Source organism: Monodelphis domestica, chromosome 4, assembly GCF_027887165.1.
Source record: "Monodelphis domestica isolate mMonDom1 chromosome 4, mMonDom1.pri, whole genome shotgun sequence".
NCBI classification, from domain to species: Eukaryota; Metazoa; Chordata; class Mammalia; order Didelphimorphia; family Didelphidae; genus Monodelphis; species Monodelphis domestica.
The window spans coordinates 101,428,910-101,451,063 of NC_077230.1; the positions used below are offsets into that span (position 1 = coordinate 101,428,910).

General features: G+C 37.9%; 1 protein-coding gene across 6 annotated transcripts in view; it reads right to left on the reverse strand.

The window, feature by feature from the left end:
* The window catches only part of PIK3CB (phosphatidylinositol-4,5-bisphosphate 3-kinase catalytic subunit beta), a 200,268-nt gene that overhangs the window by 81,022 nt on the left and 97,092 nt on the right, over nt 1-22,154 (reverse strand). For all 6 annotated transcript variants that reach the window (XM_056793674.1, XM_056793673.1, XM_056793675.1 and 3 more), the window contains one exon: nt 982-1,168. In XM_056793674.1, the coding sequence (XP_056649652.1) occupies nt 982-1,152 (171 nt within the window). In that variant the 5' untranslated portion in view covers nt 1,153-1,168. The remainder of the gene's footprint in view (nt 1-981; nt 1,169-22,154) is intronic.

Genomic DNA, 22,154 nt, shown 5'->3' on the forward strand with positions numbered 1-22,154 from the left:
AAAAAGTGAATCCGGTTTTGATACTCAACACTTTCTAAACTCATCCTGAGTCTTGTTTCCCCCTCTGAGTGAAGGGATAGAGGGGAAAAGTACTATCTTCCCAAAGCTTTCATTTATACTGGGCTGACAACCTTGCTGTTAACTCCACAGAATGACATATGTCTAAATTGCCCCTCTTCCCTGCTTTTTAGCTTGTTTGTGTGCTGTTTTCCCCTTTATTAGATTGTAAGCTCCTTGGAGGTAAGGACTGTCTTTTTTTTCTTATTTGAATCCCCTGTACTGCAGAAAAGTCCTAGAATTAGCACTTGTTTGGAGGGACAAAAAATATTTTGGGACACAATGTATAAATTTGTTTTGCTTGACGATTCATTACTGTCATAAAGACTTAAGTGGAGACTTTAGGAGTATTTTTTCCTCTATTGTGAAGGGGCTCAGAAAGAGGATAGGGTAGGATAAAAAAAGATAAGATGGTGACCATTCCAAAAAATAAAATGTTTTTAAATTTAGAGTTGTTGACAGAAGGAAGGCCAGAAAGTATAAGCAAACAAAAACACAGAAATAACTTAATGGCTTTTATTGTCACCATAGCAACAATACAAAAGTGTGCCAGAAAATATGCTCTAAATATTGACTATATTACATATATAATAAAATAAAAGCAAATTCTATATAATAGAGATGTAAGGTTTGATTGATATATATATATATATGGAGAGAGAGAGAGAGAGAGAGAGAGAGAGACAGAGACAGAGACAGAGACAGAGACAGAGAGAGAGAAAGAGACAGAGAGAGAGAGAGAGAGAGAAAGAGACAGAGAGACAGAGAGACAGAGAGAGAGAGAGAGAGAGAGAGAGAGAGAGAGAGAGAGAGAGAGAGAGAGAGAGAGAGAGAGAGAGAGAGAGATTCTGTTCTATTAAAAATAAGAAATGCTCTTTTTTGGTGCAAGTCCCAAATAATTTTCATGCCATCTTGTTAACATACCTGTTTAATATGAGAAATAGTGGCCTCCCGAGGTACTTCCAATTGGATATAGATCCCCGTGGGCAATAGGAAATCCACTGGAATGGAGCCATCTGATGCTATCTGAGAATCCACAGCCCAAATGTCAAGGATGTCTGCCATAGCAGGAGGCATTATAAAACTGAAGCACATTCATAACCAAGGGGCCCTAGAAAAGTCGGTAAAATTTAATCAATGTGATTATTATCTAAATATTCAATTAATATTTCATAAAAGATATCAGACAGTAATTGCTAAATACTTGGACAGATTGTGGGAAGATAGGCTATGTCAAGTGCATTGTTAGAGCAGCTGCTAATCAGTAAAACAATTTTAAATTATGCTAATAAAGTACTAAAAATACTCCTATCCTTTGACCCATATGTTCCACTATCAGACTAATTTTTTTTCCCTTTAATTCTTCCCTTATCTTCCCTCTTAGAATTGGTACTGTGTCTTCTGGGTGTAAACCTCAAAATTTCTCAAACTTATGAATGTTGGAAATTTCCCCCATTGGGGAATCTTCTACTTAAAAAATTCCCTAGCAGATAGTGAGAATTCTACTTGAATGTGAGGGCTCCTTGCCTTGGGAATATCCCTACTCCACCCTACTTAGGACTGCTTTAGGACAGAGAGCTCCTTGAGAACAATGAAAAGTACTTTGATCCATGCTTATGGAAGGGACAGGAAGTTCTTTGAGTCATGAGTGTTTTAGAATTGATACAATGGGAAACTAAGTACCTATAAAGGTGGAGCAACTTGTAAACTACTTAAACCTAAAAGGGTGATAACTTATTCAGAGGTTTTTTCTAATGAAATTTGTAGACACAGCAACATTTTTTTCCTGACTTACTAAAGAGATTAAAAACTACTCAGCTGTGAATTCAAAATAGGCAGTCCTTTAGAAACATCTACAGTGATTGGTAGATATAAGGACTTAGGGGAGGTGACAGAGAAGATTTTGCCCTTAAAAATAAGAGCTCAGGGAAGAGGGGGGAGTGATTCTGAAACATTCAGATTGGAGAGACTCATTCTGAGGAGACTGATTCTGAAACATTCAGATGGAGGAGGGAGCTGGTGAAAGCAGCTGAGATGCTGCTGGCCTGGTGTCATTAGAAATCCTTACTTAGACAGATCTTATGGAGAGTTATAAAAAACTGACTGATTTTCTCTTTTAAGACTCAGGTCTAGGCCATATTGGCTTGAGGCCCTTCATACTTATTCCTTTCTTACTCTCTCTCTCTTTCTTGATTACTCATTGGTAACGTATTATTAATTAAAATCTCTATAAAACCCAATTGACTTGGGTATTTGAATAATTGGGAATATTTCCCTGGCGACCACCTTATATTTAATTTTAAACCCAAGACACTGTAGTGAAACATATTTCTGCGGTCAAATTTACTCACCCTCTCTTATATCTATCACAATTTATATCTTCCACTATTTTAATCACTACAGTTTAAGACCTCAACCATTTTAAATCTCACACGGGTAATCATGGCTGCAATCTAGACGCCACACGCTTCCTCTCCCCGGCACCGAACGAAATAGACTACATCAAAGGAGCATAAAAATCACCTTTGGAGGATCAGAAGGACTCCCCAGTACCCCACAGAGGCGAAGGTACATGGGGTTTGTACATTTCCACACTATAATAAAAAGGAGGTAAGCTTGCACAGAAGCGTGAACTGAGGCACCCTTTCCCCCCCCCCACCTCCCCCACCAAACCAGAGTGAGCTACTGGAGCGCTCATTGGGACAGCGAGTGAGTGGGGAACGTCTCTGTCTGGGGGGCCACTCCAGGGTCCTTGGGATCTGGGGACTGCTAGGAAAAAACGTCTCAGGGCAGTTTCACAGGAGAACCCGGTGCTGAGCATGGGGGGTCCATGGAGCTGTACTTGGGGTGGTTGCTCTGAGCATCTGGGTGGAGATAAACACCAGGGGCAGACCACGCACTGATTATCTGGGCGGAGCTGAACACCTGGACAGTGTGGCTGTGATCAGGGGCCCAGTGCTCTAAGAAACCTCGGAGGCTGGGAAGAACTTGTCTGAGGCAACCTAAATTCACAGAAAACCCGCCCATATCACCCAGACCCTAGACCAAAAAGGAAAGGGGAATAAAACCACCAAAGGGATGGCTCACATGGCCCAAAATCAAGCCTCCAGGAAGAAAGGGAAAAAGGTAACAATTGAAAACGTTTATGGTGGAAGTACCCAAGGAAAAGAGGAGAATGACGAGGAAATCCAAAAAAAGAAAGAACATGCCTCCCAAAATGGAAACTATCAACAAGCTCTGGAAGATCTCAAACTGGAACTTATCCAAAAGATGGAAACCTGGAAAGAAAAATGGGAGAAAGAGATCAGCAGTATGAGAGATAAGACTGCTCAATTGGAAAAAGAGCTCGAAGCATAAAATAGAAGGGCAGACAAAGCTGAAAAGCAAAACCAGTCCCTAATGACCAGAATTAAGCAACTCGAATAAAGTGAGATCACAAAACAGCAAGAATCAAGAAAGCAAAGCCAAAAAATTAATGAATTAGAAGAAAACATAAAATATCTCACTGAAAAGGTCACAGATTTGGACAACAGAGGGAGAAGAGACAACCTCCGAATTATCGGTCTCCCAGAAAAAACCAGAGATAAACAATAAACTCGATATTATTCTACAGGAGATTATAAAAGAAAATTGCCCCCACGTTATGGAGCAAGGGGGCAAAATAGAAATAGAAAGGATTCATAGAACACCCTCTATACTAAATCCCCAAAAGACAACCCCTAGGAATGTAATTGCCAAATTCATGAGCTTCCAAGAAAAGGAGAAAATCCTACAAGAAGCCAAGAAGAGGAGCTTCAGATATAAGGGGGCTCCCATAAGGATCACACATGACTTAGCGGCTAACACACTAAGAGACTTCAAAGCATGGAACACGATATTTAGAAAGGCAAGAGAACTGGGTCTCCAACCAAGAATCAACTACCCAGCAAAACTGACTATATACTTCCAGGGGAAAGTATGGGCATTCAACAAAATAGAAGACTTCCAAGCATTTGCTAAGAAAAGACCAGAACTTAGTGGAAAATTTGATATCCAAGCACAGAAAGCAAGAGAAACATGAAAAGGTAAATATGAAGGAAAGGGAAAAGGAGATAAATCTTATCTTTTTCATTAAGTCAAACTCTCTTCTATAAGGACTACATTTACATCAAATTATATATATTAATATGTGGGGAAAATGTTTTGTGTAACTCTCAAAAATTGTATGCATCATAAGAGTAGTTAGAAGACACATGCATAGGGAAAGATTGGGGCATTAAGAAGATTTGGGGAAAGTGGGGGCAAAGAAAGGAAAAGGGGGGGGACCGTTGATAACACTAAGACTTACTTCAAGAAATAGGGGGGGACTTAATAGAATAATCTTTCCCATATAAAGATACAAATGGGAAGGGGAGGGAAAGAACTCTCATATGACGAGAGGAAGAGAGCGTGAAGTTGAATTACTTAAACCTTACTCTCAGTGAAATCAAACCTGAGAGGGAAGAACATCTAGATCCAGTGGGATCCTGAATTCTATCTTATCCATTAGGTCAAGAAAGAAAGGAAAATTAAGGAGGGGGAGGAGGGATGGAGTATAAAAAGGGAGGGAAGGAGAGGGGGGAGGTGAAGGGAGCATAAAAAGGGAGGGGCTAGAAAGGGAAGCATCTCAAGGGAGGGGACAAGGGGGACTGGCCTAAAGTAAATCACTGGTTCAAAAATATATAGCTAGGGAAGAAAGGTCAGAACTAGGGGAAAGATCAAAATGCCAGCGAATCCACAAATGACAATCATAACTTTGAACGTGAATGCGATGACCTCACACATAAAACGTAGACAAATAGCAGATTGGATTAGAACCCCAAAACCTACCATTTGTTGTCTTCAAGAAACACATATGAGGCGGGTTGATACTCACAAGGTTAGAATTAAAGGTTGGAGTAAGACCTTCTGGACCTCAACTGATAGAAAGAAGGCAGGAGTTGCAAACATGATATCTGACAAAGCCAAAGCAAAAATAGACCTGATCAAAAGGGATAGGGAAGGTAAATATATTCTGTTAAAAGGGAGTATAGACAATGAGGAAATATCATTAATCAACATGTATGCACCAAATGGTATAGCATCCAAAATTTTAATAGAGAAACTAGGAGAATTGAAGGAGGAAATAGACAGTAAAACCATATTAGTGGGAGACTTGAACCAACGACTATCAAATTTAGATAAATCAAACCAAAAAATAAACAAGAAAGAGGTAAAAGAGGTGAATGAAATCTTAGAAAAATTAGAGTTAATAGATATATGGAGAAAAATAAATAGGGACAAAAAGGAATACAACTTCTTTTCAGCACCACATGGCAGATTCACAAAAATAGATCATACACTAGGTCACAGAAACATGGCACTCAAATGCAGAAAAGCAGAAATAATAAATGCAGCCTTTTCAGATCACAAGGCAATAAAAATATTGATTGGTAAGGGTACATGGAGAGCCAAATCAAAAATTAATTGGAAATTAAATAATATGATACTCCAAAATCGGATAGTTAGAGAAGAAATCATAGAAACAATTGATAATTTCGTTGAAGAAAATGACAACGGCGAGACATCCTTTCAAACCTTTTGGGATGCAGCCAGCCAAGGCAGTACTTAGAGGAAAATTCATATCCCTGAGTGCATATATCAACAAACTAGGGAGAGCAGAGATCAATCAATTGAAAATACAAATTAAAAAAATCGAAAGTGATCAAATTAAAAACCCCCAGCAGAAAACCAAACTAGAAATCCTAAAAATTAAGGGAGAAATTAATAAAATCGAAAGTGATAGAACTATTGATTTAATAAATAAGACAAGAAGCTGGTACTTTGAAAAAACAAACAAAATAGACAAAGTACTGGTCAATCTAATTAAAAAAAAGGAAGGAAGAAAAGCAAATTAACAGCATCAAAGATGAAAAAGGGGACAGCACCTCCGATGAAGAGGAAATTAAGGCAATTATTAGAAATTACTTTGCCCAATTATATGGCAATAAATACACCAATTTAGGTGATATGGATGAATATATACAAAAATACAAACTGCCTAGACTAACAGAAGAGGAAACAGAATTCTTAAATAATCCCATATCAGAAAAAGAAATCCAACAGGCCATCAAAGAACTTCCTAAGAAAAAATCCCCAGGGCCTGACGGATTCACCAGTGAATTCTATCAAACATTCAAAGAACAGCTAACTACAATACTATACAAACTATTTGACATAATAAGCAAAGAGGGAGTTCTACCAAACTCCTTTTATGACACAAACATGGTACTAATTCCAAAGCCAGGCAGGCCAAAAACAGAGAAAGAAAATTATAGACCAATCTCCCTAATGAATATAGATGCAAAAAATCTTAAATAGGATACTAGCAAAAAGACTCCAGCAAGTGATCAGAAGGGTCATCCACCATGATCAAGTAGGATTTATCCCAGGGATGCAGGGCTGGTTCAATATTAGGAAAACTACCTACATAATTGAACACATCAACAAGCAAACCAACAAGAACCACATGATTATCTCAATAGATGCAGAAAAAGCCTTTGATAAAATACAACACCCATTCCTATTAAAAACACTAGAAAGCATAGGAATAGAAGGGTCGTTCCTAAAAATAATAAACAGTATATATCTAAAACCATCAACTAATATCATCTGCAATGGGGATAAACTAGATGCATTCCCAATAAGATCAGGAATGAAACAAGGATGCCCATTATCACCTCTATTATTCGACATTGTATTAGAAACACTAGCAGTAGCAATTAGAGAAGAAAAAGAAATTGAAGGCATTAAAATAGGCAAGGAGGAGATCAAATTATTGCTCTTTGCAGATGACATGATGGTCTACTTAAAAAATCCTAGAGATTCAACCAAAAAGCTAATCAAAATAATCAACAACTTTAGCAAAGTTGCAAGATACAAAATAAACCCACATAAGTCATCAGCATTTCTATATAATTCCAACACAGCTCAGCAGCAAAAACTAGAAAGAGAAATCCCATTCAAAACCACCTTAGACAAAATAAAATACATAGGAATCTATCTCCCAAGACAAACACAGGAACTATATGAACACGACTACAAGACACTCTCCACACAACTAAAACTAGACTTGAGCAATTGGAAAAACATTAACTGCTCATGGGTAGGACGAGCCAATATAATAAAAATGACCATCCTACCCAAACTCATCTATCTATTTAGTGCCATACCCATGGAACTTCCAAAAAAATTTTTTTACTGATTTAGAAAAAACCATAACAAAGTTCATTTGGAAGAACAAAAGATCAAGGATATCCAGGGAAATAATGAAAAAAAAAAACAAAGGAAGGTGGCCTTGCAGTCCCAGATCTCAGACTATATTATAAAGCAGTGGTCATCAAAATAATTTGGTACTGGCTAAGAGACAGAAAGGAGGAACAGTGGAATAGACTGGGGGCAAGAGACCTCAGCAAGACAGTATATGACAAGCCCAAAGATCCCAGCTTTTGGAACAAAAATCCACTATTTCATAAAAACTGCTGGGAAAATTGGAGGACAGTGTGGGAAAGATTAGGTTTAGATCAACACCTCACACCCTACACCAAGATAAATTCAAAATGGGTGAATGACTTGAACAAAAAGAAGGAAACTATAAGAAAATTAGGCGAACACAGAATAGCATACATGTCAGACCTTTGGGAAGGGAAAGACTTTAAAACCAAGCAAGAATTAGAAAGAGTTACAAAATGCAAAATAAATAATCTGGAATACATCAAATTAAAAAGTTTTTGTACAAACAAAACCAATATAACCAAAATCAGAAGGGTAGCAACAAATTGGGAAACAATCTTCATAAAAACCTCTGACAAAGGTTTAATTACTCAAATTTACAAAGAACTAAATCAATTGTACAAAAAATCAAGCCATTCTCCAATTGATAAATGGGTAAGGGACATGAACTGGCAGTTCTCAGCCAAAGAAATCAAAACTATTAATAAGCACATGAAAAAGTGCTCTACATCCCTTATAATCAGAGATGCAAATCAAAACAACTCTGAGGTATCACCTCACACCTAGCAGATGCTGGCTAACATGACAGCTATGGAAAATAATGAATGCTGGAGGGGATGTGGCAAAGTGGGGACACTAATTCATTGCTGGTGGAATTGTGAATTGATCCAGCCATTCTGGAGGGCAATTTGGAACTATGTCCAAACGGTGATAAAAGACTGTCTGCCCTTTGACCCACTATAGCACTGCTGGGTTTGTACCCCAAAGAGATAATAAGGAAAAAGATTTGTACAAGAATATTCATAGCTGCACTCTTTGTGGTGGCCAAAAATTGGAAAACGAGGGGATGCCCATCAATTGGGGAATGGCTGAACAAATTGTGGTATATGTTGGTGATGGAATACTATTGTGCTAAAAGGAATAATAAAGTGGAGGAATTCCATGGAGACTGGAACAACCTCTAGGAAGTGATGCAGAGTGAAAGGAGCAGAACCAAGAAAACATTGTACACAGAGACTGATACATTGTGGTACAATTGAAGGTGACGGACTTCTCCATTAGTGGCAATGCAATGTCCCTGAACAATCTGCAGGGATCTAAAAAACACTATCCACAAGCAGAGGACAAACTGTGGGAGTAAAAACACCAATGAAAAGCAACTGCTTCACTACAGGGGTGGAGGGGATATGCCTGAGGAGAGACGCTAAATGAACACTCTAATGCAAATGCCAACAATAGGGAAATGGGTTCGAGTCAAGAACACATGTGATAACCAGTGGAATCATGCGTCGGCTATGGGAGAGGGAAAGGTGGTGGGAGAGGGGGCGGGGAGGAAAAGAAAATGATCTTTGTTTCCAGTGAATAATGTTTGGAAATGACCAAATAAAATAATGTTTAAAATTTAAAAAAAAAAAAGAATTGGTAGTGTGTATTGGTTCTAAGGTAGAAGAGTGGTAAGGGCTATGCAATGGTGATCAAGTGATTTGCCCAGGGTCACACAGCTAGGAAGTGTCTGTGGCCACATTTGAACCCAGGACCTCCAATCTCTAGGCCTGGCTCTCAATCCACTGAGTCACCCAGCTGTACCCTATCAGGCTAATATCTAAAGGAGGTCATGGGTAAAAAACAGGGGAGATATAAGAAAGTGAAGACTATATGATGTTTGAAAGGACATCAATAAAAAAATCTATTAAAAAGATAGAAATAACTTGTTAGTTATTTATTTCACCATACCAATAATACAACAGTGTCAAACAAATTTTAAGGGGCATGTCTCAGAGATATTGTGGATTTGGTGCCAAATCACCAAAATAAGGTAATTATCACAATAAACCATGTTTCATGAACTTTTTTGTTTCCCAGTATATATAAATGTTATGTTTACACTATACTGAAGTCTATTAAGTGTGCAATAGGCAAGAAGTACTGTGTGGTTGAGATGTAATTTTTCCAAGCTTGCTGCACTACTCCACATTATTAATTCAACTCTAGTCATAATAACTCCCTCTCTCTCTCTCTCTCTCTCTCTCAAATGTACCTTTTTGACCAGGCTTTCCTTAACAGGGTTTTCTCTAACTAAAAACCAATTTCAAACTGATGCAAATCTCATCCAAATTCCATTTAACTCAAAATTTATTTCTTGACATCTCTGCTGCCATTCTAGCTCACAAGGGTTGATAACATTCATTTTACAATTTAATTAGAACTTGGCCCTGGAACCATTAGTGGAGAACTTTTCCCACTAAGTTTCCTTTTATGCTTTCTTTTTCTCCTTTGCTGGCTACTCAATGATTAGTTAGTCCATACCCACTCTTTTGGGAGGGAATCCAAAATCCCTGCTCATTCACATGCCCAGGCCCACTTCCTTATAGACTTTATAGAGTGATTGCTCACACATCTTGGAAGTCACTGATTAAAATCCTCCCACTAATATAAAACACTTTTTATATAAATAAAGTGAGATCTAAATAACTGGAGAAATATTCATCTTTCATGGATGGGCAAAGCCAATATAACTAAAATGACAATCCTTTCTAAACAAGTCCAAAAAATTATCTTGAGGTAGAAAAAAATAATAAAATTCATGGAAGATCTAAAGATTGGAGGCAGCTAGGTGGTTCAGAAGATTGAAAGCAAGACCAGAGACAGGAGGTCCTGGGTTCAAATCTGACCTCAGACACACTTTCTAAGTGTGTGATCGAGGGCAAGTCATCTTAACCCTCATCACCTAGCCCTTTCCACTTTACTGCCTTTGAACCAATACACAGTATTGATTCCAAGACGGAAGGAAAGGGTTAAAAAAAAAAGTGTTTAGCAGTACCATATTTTAAACCATATTATAAAGCATTCATTATCAAAACTATATGGTACTGGGGGCAGCAGGGTGGCTTAGTGGATTGAGAGCCAGGCCCAGAGATGGGAAGACGTGGGTTGAAATCTGGCCTCAGACATTTCCCAGCTGTGTAACCTTGGGCAAGTCATTTAACTCCCATTGCCTAGCCCTTACCACTCTTAGAACCATTATACAGTGGTGATTCTAAAATGTAAGGTACAGGTTTCCAAAACAAAACAAAACAAAACAAAACAAAACTATATGGTTCTGGCTAAGAAATAGAAAGTTAGATCAGTAGAACAGAACAAATATACAGCAAACAGTAGGAAAAGATTATAGTAACCTTGTATTTAACAAAAATATTGATTCAGGCTATTGAGATAAGTCACATTTGTAAAAACTGCTAGGACAACGGGAAAATAGTTTGACATAGTTATAAAACCAATATCTTTTATCATTCACTAAGATAAGATCAAAATGAATGCTAGATCTAGACATAAGTAGAGATATTATAAGCAGATGCAAAGAACAGGAACCATATTACATGTCAGATTTATGGAAAGGAGAGGAATTTATGAGTAATAAGAGATGCATTGTGAGATATAAAATGGATAATTTTTATTTAGCACATTAAAGTGAAATATTTTGTACAAATAAAATAAATATTGCTAAGGTTAGACGGAAAGCAGAAAATTGAAGAATTTTTTCATAGTCTCTCAGATGGCGGTCTTAGATCTAAAATATATAGAGAACTTTGTCAAATTTATGGGAATAAGAGCCATCTCCTAATTGATAAAGGGGTAAGATATGAATAGACAGTTCTCAGATGAAAAAACCCAAGCTATATGTAGGTACACTTAAAAATGCTCTATATCCCTTACATGTGATATATCTTCTATCATGACACAAGCAACATGGAAATATGTATTGCTTGAAGGAATGGATATAACCTAAATCAGATTATATCATGCTGGGGTAGGAGGGAAAAAGAAAATCTGAATCCTAAAATGTCAGAAAACAATTGTCAAAAATTATTTTTACATGTAACTGAAATAATTAATTAGAAAAATAAATAACTACTGATTAGGGGAATGAAAAACAATTCTGAGCTATCATCTCACATCCATCAGATTGGCTAAAATGACAAAGGGGCAAAATGACAAATGTTGGAAGGGATGTGGAAAAATGGGCACACTAATACACTCTTGGTGAAGCTGGGAACCATTTTGGAAAATAAACTGATAGTACACTCTATACACAGCTATATATACTGTATCATGAGAAATGATGAGCAGAACAATATTGTTAAAACTTGGAAAGAACTACATGGGATAATGAAGAGTAAAATGAGTAGAGCCAATGGAATACTATATAGCTACAGATTTAATATTTGAAAAGTAACTTGTGTATGTTCACCTCCAATTCACATTCCAGAAAATGAACTGAAAAGTGGAAGTACAAAAGATGTAAGCTATATATTTTGATGGATGATGCCTTCTATGGTGTAGAGAGGGGAAAGAATGAGGAACTGAATTTAACAACAACAAAAAGCATAAAGGGGTCCTGTGACCAAAGATTTAAACATCAATGCTTTAATAAATAACTGAATGAATTAAATAAAATTTTCCAACTAAGACAGAGAATCATTATGCCTTTTCCACCACTGTAGCCTAAAGTCAATGCCCTGCTACTACTTCCTCCAGATACCTCATCATTCTCCTTTCACTGCTCATTGCCATCTGAGAATGCAAACTCAGAATCCCTATACAAGTGATGGCAAACCGTTTAGAGATGAAGTGCTGGATCCCATCCCCACACTGAGAGAAGTGCCTATCCCACCCACAGAGACCACATGATATTACCCTTCCCCACCTAGTGTCTGGTGCACCACTACCCCATTACTCCACACAGGGAATGAAAGGCCCACATAGGGCTGCTGGGCAGAGGAGTGGCCCCAACATTACTCAGCTCTGCCTCCTGTAAGCCACCCACCTTAACCCCCTATGCATTCCCATTGGACTGGTAGACAGGAGAAGGGAGGTGAAAAAATGTCATCAGGCAAAGAGGGGTAGGGGAGCAGCTCCATCTGAGTCCCTTTGCCTTTCTAGTAATGAACTCTTGGGGGGGGGGGGGGGGGGCGGACAGAGAACTCTCCATGCCATCATTGGCACCAGTGCTGTAGGTTTGCCATCATTGCCCTATACCTTCTTCTTTAGCCTGTAACTGTACCCTTAGGATTTGTAAGGTCCTTCTATGTGTTCTGCAGTTGAATGTTCTGACTTGCATTGTCAGAATATTCCCAAAGTAGAAGGAAACTTTATAAAACAAAACAAAAAAGACAAATACTTACTTTTGTTAAAGGATTATCTTCTGCCTTAGAGAAGACAGAAAAGTGGTATAGGTTAGACAATTGGAGTTAGGTAACTTGCCCAGAGTCACCCAGCCAGGAAGCATCTAAAGACAGATTTGAACTCAGAAAGTACCAAATCTAGTCCTACAACTCTATACCGTGTGATACCTAGCTGCTGAATGCAAGCTTTAACAGGTACTTTTCTAGTTATATACTCAGAACTAAAGAAATTGCTTGGCAAAGAGTAGGTAACAAATGCCTTTTCATTCAGTTATCCTTAATTCTTATTTCAATTTTCAATGTGTACAGTCTCAAACTAGGTATTACAAGAATTATGCCTTTTTGTAATTCCAATAATGTAACTTAATAGGAATATGATAAATATTGGTTGGATTAATCTATTTAAGAATAAGCAATTTTTCTCCCTCCCCATCTATCCCAAATTAGAGGATAAATGACTGGCATACCTTAAAACAGGGGTCCCCAAACTATGGTCCATGGGCCACATGTGGCCCCCTGAGGCCATTTATCTAGCCCCCACCTCACTTCCAGAAGAGGCACCTCTTTCATTGGTGGTCAGTGAGAGGAGCACAGATGTGGCAGCAAAGCACAGCATCACTCACATACAGTACTACTTCCGGTGACATAATCCTTTGTGTGGCGCCTTGTTCTGAGAGTCACTGAATGAGAATGAGGCACTATGCAAAGAATTATGTGGCTGCACAAGAGAAGACATCAGAATGGTGAGTGGCGATCAGGGGAGGGGATTCCACACTGTATACTGCTGCCTGGTATAGTGGTGGTGGTGATGGGCCTATGCAAGGTGTGACAGGCCCATCACAGCCAGTGCAGCAGCCTCCTCTATCCCAGACAGCAGTACACAGTGTCACAGGCCCAGCACCACCTAAAGTACTGAATATAGGCATCGGATAGCAGTGATCTGGCCTGTGACATCAGCAATGGGCCTCTACTGTGAGAAGCCCACCACTGCCACTGGGTGTTTTAAAAGACACCCTCTGGTTTTTTGGGGTCAAATTAATATAAGACTGTCTTATTTTAGGAGAAACACGGTATCATAGGGGCCAATATGTTGTGCATCTGAAGGGAGTACGGTTGCCATTGTACTATGTGGGGGAAGTAAGGAATGTGTTTTTCGTATTATGGTCTATAACTACAGATCCATAAATACAGACCGAAAGAGGACACACACTAGTGTTATGCCTTCTTTTTTCCTGCCATGGAATCTGTTCACTTGGGTCGTACCCATGCGATCTGATTCTTGTGTGAGTTCACAGATCTCAGTGTGGTTCGCACAGGGTAGTGTGAAGTGGAAAGGTGGTGGAGGAACCAGCTCTGTAATCATGGCAGTTTCCACACCGCATCAGTGTAAGCCTGAGGTAAAAGTGAAGTTCCACCAATATGGCCACTGATGAGGCTGAAATGAGGTGGACTGGGAAGGCTGCATTGATGGACACAGATCAGACTTTATTGATGGGCAGTGCAGTCTGTATGCTTCTGTGTGGGTAAAATTACTGTCGTGTATAAATGGAGATTTTGAGCCCTCGACTTCATTCCCCTGAAGTCCTTGATATTTCCCAGAATTTCCTATAATCTCTCCTGCATCTCCATGTTGGCAAGATCACGTTATTGGTATTTAACTGGCAGTAACACATCCCACGTTCTCTCTTCTTGCATGATGCAGCAAGTATGGTGGTAAACTAAGCTCAGGGATTTTAAATGGGCTAATCAGCCATGAGCACATGGTTTTTATTTTGTATCCTCTTTATTCCTTGATTTCTAATGATCATTTAATAAGCCTCTAAAATATAAAAATATATAAAAGAGACGAGGGACTCTTTGGCACTATAGGCAGTGCATCAGTCTCACAAACTGAAGGTCCTGAGTTCGATCCTCAGAAGGAGGGTGTGATATACTGGGAAAGGTTTCTGGAGACAAAGAGTCACTCAACTACGGCTTGGGCTTGGCTCCTACCTGAAGTGGATTGTCTATTGCTAGCCTGAGACCTGTGAAGTAGGACCTTCCATTAGGGGGAAAATTCTCCTGTGACAAGGTCAAAACCTGGGGTTTCTACCTCCCAACTAAATAAACCAGGGACTTCTAGATTTCCACATTGACAGTATTTTACTAATAGCAATTTGGAATCCCTAGGAAACAATGAAGTCAAGAAAGAGAAAAATTGACTCAGAGTGTAGGATATTCAAAGAACAGTGGACTTGTAATTACTTTTTCATGTAGTACAAGGAAAGAGCTGTGTTTGCTATGCCAGAATATAGTGTCTGTGTTCAAAGAATACAATTTATGTCAACACTATCAAACTCAACATGAAGATAAATATGATTGTTTGATCAGAGATGTGAGAAAAGATAAAATATTAAAACTGAAAAAAAAAACATTGACAACTCAGCAAAATACTTTTGTGAAACAGAAGCAGCTAAATATTTCATCACTGAGAGCAAGTTTTCAAGTTGCCAAGCTAATATCCTGCACTGGCAGACCATTCATGGAGGGAAAATTTGTTAAAGAGTGCCTTCCTTCTGTTGCCAAAGAGATGTGTCCAGAAAAGGCAGACTTATTTAGTACAGTTAGTCTTTCAGGATCTACAATTACATGAAGGATTGAAGAAATGGGAGACAATTTGCATCAGCATCTGTAAAACTCCACTAGAAAAATTTCCTATTTTTCCTTGGTACTCAATGAGAGCAATGATGTTCTTGATTCTGCACAACTTCTAATTTTTATTCATAGGACGAATGACAATTTCAAAGTCACAGAAGAGCTTGCTGCACTGCAAAGCATTAAAGGAACAACTACAGGAGAGGATATCTATGAAAAGATATCCCAAACTGATGGTGCTCCTAGCATGGTGGGGTCTAAGAAAGGAGTAATTGCTCACATTAACTAAGAGATGGACAGACGTAACCATTCTCATCCAATATCCATACACTGCCTCATCCATCAACAAGCACTGCTATGTAGTAAATCACTGAAGTGTGACTCTTTTCTGAAAATTAGAGTATCTTGTATTAACTTCATTAGAGCTAATGCACTAAACCACAGACAATTTCAGGAGTTTCTGTCTGAGCTAAATGTTGCCTATGAAGATATTCTGTACCACACAGAAGTCTGTTGGCTGAGTCGAGAGAGACTTTTGAGACATTTCTATGACTTCCACAGATTACAGCTTTTATGCTTTCAAAAAACAAAGGAGTACCAGAGCTCGATGATGCAGAATGGAAATGGCACCTTGCCCTGACAGATGTAACAGAGCTACTCAACCGTTTCAATGTGCAACTTCAAGGAAAAGGGAAGCTCATTTGTGATATGCAATCACATGTGAAAGCATTTGAAGTAAAATCAGGCCTCCTTATCAAACAAGTGAAGGAGGAAAATTTCTGCCATCTCCCCTTAACTTAAAATCTGTTAGCGGAAAAACTCTTGATTGCATTCCCCAAAGAAACATGTGTGGATTCACTGGAAAAGTTGCAAAATGAGTTCCAATTCAAATTTAAAGAGCTTCATCTCAATGAACAGGACATACAGGGAGTGGGGAGTTGGGGAGGAATCTCACATGCTGTGTGAGGGTGTGATACAGACAGTAGCTTGTTGAGTCTGTGGTGAAGGTGATTCCTGTGGTGGGATTGGAGAGGAGCTACATTTGAGGGGAGCTTAGCTCACAGTGAGGCACATAGCTGGAGGGGAGTGGGGTGCACAGGACACTCATCTCCCCCTCTCCATACATGCCTCTCATTACCCTCCCTCATGCCCAGAAGTCCAATGGGAGTGCTTCCTCCCTCCTCTGTGGGAGAGGGGAGATGGGGGGAGGGTACATAGCACTTGGTTGTGGGGTGGGGTGGGGGCAGGGCCTGGCACTCCATCTCTAAAAGGTTTTGTCATCACTGGTCTATACCTATGTTTGCCTTTTCTCTCTATTTTCCCTACTATGTAGACCCTTTCCCATCTTCACCCTACTTCAAAAACAAAATTAAAATATTAGTCTATTCTAGCCCCTAATAATTGCTACCTGCCATCTCAAAGATATAAGACCTCACCCAATGTATGAAGTTATTTGGGGGGGGGGGGGGGGGGGAGATCTCTGACTCAATATTAGCCTGTTTTCTACATCTATAGTGGGGTGTATAGGATGTTCAGGGAGGGATAGTATCTCTGGTATGGAGGGCTTGTCGTGCCCTTCTAGGGCAGCTCTCCAGACTCTGACCCCCACCTGACCCCCAGCTCTCACTTGTGGCTCCTAGTAGCTGCTAGCATGCAGCAGCGTCCACACCCCGGGCAACGGCTTCGACAGGCTGGCTAAACCTTGTGAGAGTAGTCATCGGGTTGTCGACCCCTGGTGAACCAGGGCTTTGCCCACCCAGCATGTAAAGACTGCTTTGGCTGAACAGACGGAAGAAACCAATAAGAAGGTTCAAGGGCTGAGAGGGCGACGCAGCAAAGCACTGTGGAGTGCTTAGGGCGTGTTGGAGCACAAAAGACAACATGGCCATCCAATGCAGCTGAGGAAGTCTCCAGACGTAACAATTTTTCGTGCCACTGAACCGAGGCTTCCAACGCCAAGAGAGTGGGACTGTCTCTGTGCATCGACTTTTCCACTTAAATCTCCTTCACGCACAAGTGTCTTTGTGCACACTCATCTATCATAGATGAAAACGCGCAAAGACAATTGTCATCCTCGACTACTACTACATCTATAGTGTGCTTTAGAATCTTAGAGACTAGTTTAGTAGAGTTAAATTATCAATTCAGAGCAGGAACACACTTAATGGCACATTTGTTATTTGTTTGTCCATGAAGATGCCTAGAAGTTATGCTCATATATGTATAGGAAAGAACCTTTAGTCTCTGAGATCACAATTGCAGGTATTCTGTCCCTAACAATAATCCCAGTAAATTAAAAGGTCAGCTATAGAGTGAGAAGGATTGTCCCTATTTCCCATTTCTTCTCTATCTAAGGGTACACTGAAGCATTTTCTTACCACTTCCAACTATTAGTTATCAGTGTAAACATTTACACTTTAAAACAAGTCAGTGCTAGATTTATTGTTTTGTTGATTTAATAATGTAGTAGAGAAAATGCAGATTAAGTTCAAAAGTACGCACACTTTTAAAGTGCATACGCTAAAAAAAATAAACTCTCACCTTCTATTTTAAGAATCAATATGAAGTATTGGTTCCAAGGCAGAAGAGTAGTAAAAACTAAGTAATTTGGGTTAAGTGACTTGCCCAGGGCCACACAGCTAGGAAGCATCTCGGGTGACATTTGAACCTAGGTTCTCCCATCTCCAAGCCTAGCTGTCTAAGCACTAACCATCTATTTTCCCTCATATGCCTTTTTGGAGTCAGTTGTCAAACATTTGCCAGCATAGCACTGTCTCTATCTATCCTTCAAAGATGCGCAAATACATAGCTTAAAAATGGAGTTACGTTGCTTTCTCACCAATTAAAATTCTAAAAGCTCTAGGAATGAAATAAAACTGGTAAAATGTCATTGGCACACAGCTGAGATAGGGCATATTCTATATAAACACCCAATATTCACTTTTGCCCGGACAGAGTGGACACCCACCTATAGGTATAGATGGAAAAAAGTGAAGAACTACATATCTCTACCCTTCCTGAGGCAATAGTCAGCTACAAAGAATAACTTCAAAAATTTCATCAGGATATGTAAAAGTTTTGTGTGAGCTCTTTGCTGTCTTGCAACAGATTTAACAAAAAGGTCTGATTTGGACATAATTTGCCATTTGATATAGATTGGAAAACAATTAATACTTCTCATTTCAAGAAAAATTCTGACCCCAGAAAACAAAAAGCTAAGTAAGAAAGGTAAGACAGAAATGACATTTAATATTATATTTTAAAACAGGAATCTTAAGTCTCCTTTGAATTTATAAGTTACTATTTGTTTCAACTAAAATTTATAACCCATATATTTAAAAATTGGGGGGATGAACAAATTAGGATGCTACCTAATTGAGGAATGCGATTTTCAGATACTCTGTGTCTTGTTGCTACATAAACTGATTTATCCTCACACAAGAGAAGAGGTTGGGGGATGGTATGCATAAATCAAACTTTCAATAATTACATCCTGAATACATTAGGGAACCAAAATAAGTCAGCTCAGCAAAAAAAAAAATGAATATCTACTCTGCAATGTTTTGTTTTATACACTACAAAAAAATCCAGTTTCTTTAAAGTAGATAGACTATTTTAATTGCACAAAAATTAAATGGATAAATATTCCTCTATCGTAATTCAATAGCATGGATGAATGAATGAGAAGCTAGCTAATTAAGATCAAAACCAAAAACTAAACATGCTGAAAATTGAAATTAAAAGTAATTAGCTAAAGCTCTTTATGTTGTGGCAAAAAACTGGAAACTAAGGGGGCATACATCAACTGAGGAGTGGCTAAACAAATTATGGCATATGAATGAGATAATATTATGCTAAAAGAAATAATGGGGATACAGTTAGATTGAGAGCCAGGCCTAGAGATAGGAGGTTCTAGGTTCAAATCTAACCTCAGATACTTCCTAGCTGTGTGACTGTGGGCAAATCGCTTAACCCTCATTGCCTAGCCCTTACTGCTCTTCTTCTGCCTTAGAATCAATACACAGTATTTTTTTTTTGGTGGAAAGGGTGGAGTTGGAAAAGAGGAACACAACTACTGTGGAAATTTGTTTTGTATGATGTACATTATTTGTAATGGGTTTTGTTTTCCTTGTCTACTCACTGGGACAGAGAAGAGGGACACAAATGGGAGAAAATTTGGAACTACAGAAGGTGGGAGGATTTAAAAGTATTTGTGTACCAAGAAAGTAATTAATACAAAGTAATTAATACTTCGGTTTGGTAAGAAGTTATGGGGGATGATCAGCAAAAAGTGTAACTACCTTGAGCAATGAAAGTAAATAAGCCTTGTTAGGGAAGTAAAATAACATTATGTTTGTATACAAACACCAAAATCCTCTAGTATGAATTATTGGCAACAAATTTGCAATGAGATGTAATTAACTCTCTTTTCTCAATTCTTTCTAGGTAATTAATGTTGAAAAGCAGTCATGCTCTACAGTTCAAATGCTCTAAATTTCTAAGTTTATACAAGGAAGGTAAATTAGCTTTAAAAACAAAAAACAATAAGAACACCAGAATAAATGTCACGGACAGATGCAAGAATTTCTATATAGAATTATTGACTGTAAAAAACTACTAGAGACAACTAAAGTATCTTAGCAGATACAAATTACATAAAATCTAGAATAGGTCTTTGAGATTATTAATCCAATGCATCCTTTTTGAAATAAATTATCCTTCAGAGATCAAAGGATACTTTGGAACCATCTAGAAATACTTTTAAAGAGAGGCACCATATGTTAAAATGTGAGGAATGGCTTGAGAAAATTATTAAAGACACTGAAATATTAGCAGCTAGCTCATACACCCAAGCAAAAATTTAAACACCATTTCATCAAGCTAAAGGCAACAAAAATGAAACATGACGAATGGAATCTAAAAAACAAAAGTATATCAGAAATTCTTGATATTCTTTATCAACAATTGAAAGGACAAGCCAAAAGGTTAAAAGGATAAAGGTATTCCAAGTAGCACCAAAAATAATTCAACAATAAAAAACTATATTAACAAATTGTGAAGCAAAAACAGTGGAGCAAATGAAATCCTGAAGAAGAAATATGTGGAAAATTTCTGTCTAAAAAAAATACAAGTTTGATAGAACCCCAAACAGAAGTCTTCTGTACTGTAAATGTAACAAATGACATAAGTGTAACATCAAGGGAAGTTACTGAAAATCTAGCTTCTCTACAGAAATGGAAAGTGTAGGGGAAAGATAAGATCCACATTACTGGTACAATTACTTTATGAATGTACATGGAATACCAGAAAAAAAAGTGTTTTTTTTTTCCTAATGCAACCCTAATCTCACATTTCTTTAAAGAATGTATCATTTATTACCAAAAGATGAGAATACCAGACCTGTCCAAATATAAACCAATTAATTCTGTTTATTTGCTATATTATAAGGCATACAAAGCTTGCACAACACTTTCAAGATAAGAATATATTGAGACACAAAGGTGTGTCAAAAAATCTAGTGATAGGAAATGTTGGGAGAAGTAAAAAACAAGTCATTATCAACTGAATAATTACTAAACAAAACACCAAAAAGGGCTATAGCATTTATGCCTTTACTAATTATCATAAAGCATATGACCCAGATTAGCAGTCATGGTTTATAGTCATACCACAAATGTGTCAAATAGATTAAATCATACTGAGTAAAGTCAAGTATTAGATATACATATAAAAAAACTTTTCTTTTGAAAACACTCCACCAAAACAATTATCAAGAACTGATACATAATATACCATCTTCTAGGAAAATACTTGAAGCATAATACATAGTATCATGACTAAAATAGAACTAAGTATGGCTTTCAAGTCAAGAGGGACTCATATCAAAATATAATATTAATCATTTAATGTTCATAGAGGACATCAACTTATAAATGGCTACAATGAGAAACACTAAGCAACTCCTCCAAGAATATCAAAATATCACAAGAATTTGATAAGTATAAAATTCTTACTAAGAAGTAAGGAAGAATAAAACTGAAGTCTTTGAAATTCAACTGAGGTCAAATTGAACCAATGAATAAAGGTGACAAATTATAAATACTTTGATCTTATCTAGGCAAGAAATACATAATAGAGCTATCAAGGAGAAAGGTCATAAAGGGGGTGATTGGCATTATTTTATTTTTATTAATTTTTTTAAAGTTTTGATTGGCATTCTAAACTCAAAACTTAATGGAAAGAACACATTCAGTGCAACTGACACCTGAGCAATGCCACTTTTTGACACCATAAGACAGAAAACAGACTGAAGTTTACTAACAAAAACCTGAAACAATGTCAGGAATACAGAGCCCATCATTCCAAAGTTAGCAATGGAGGAAAATGATCAATACATGTTCTCAGAGCCTACAATAAATAGTTTTAAAACCTACAGAAACATTTTAGGAGAGAAAGAGACTTCTTCCACTGATAGCTTTAAGTAGTTTATGACTTGATGGAATTCATGAAATGGCAAAGATCAAAGAGAATCAAAAGGTGCTCCAGGCTGATACCCATGTAGAAGATTCAATTAACTTACAATACTTAAAAGATACTTCTTTGGCAACAAATAAGAACTGAACAAATCATGTCATATGTTTGTTTTTTCACAGAAACTGGTTTATGATGGCATTTTAGAATCAGGTCCTAGAAACTACATATGGGCTATTTATCCTTAAGAAGCCGAGACAGAAAAATGAAGATTACCCAAGAAATAATAAAATCTGTCTT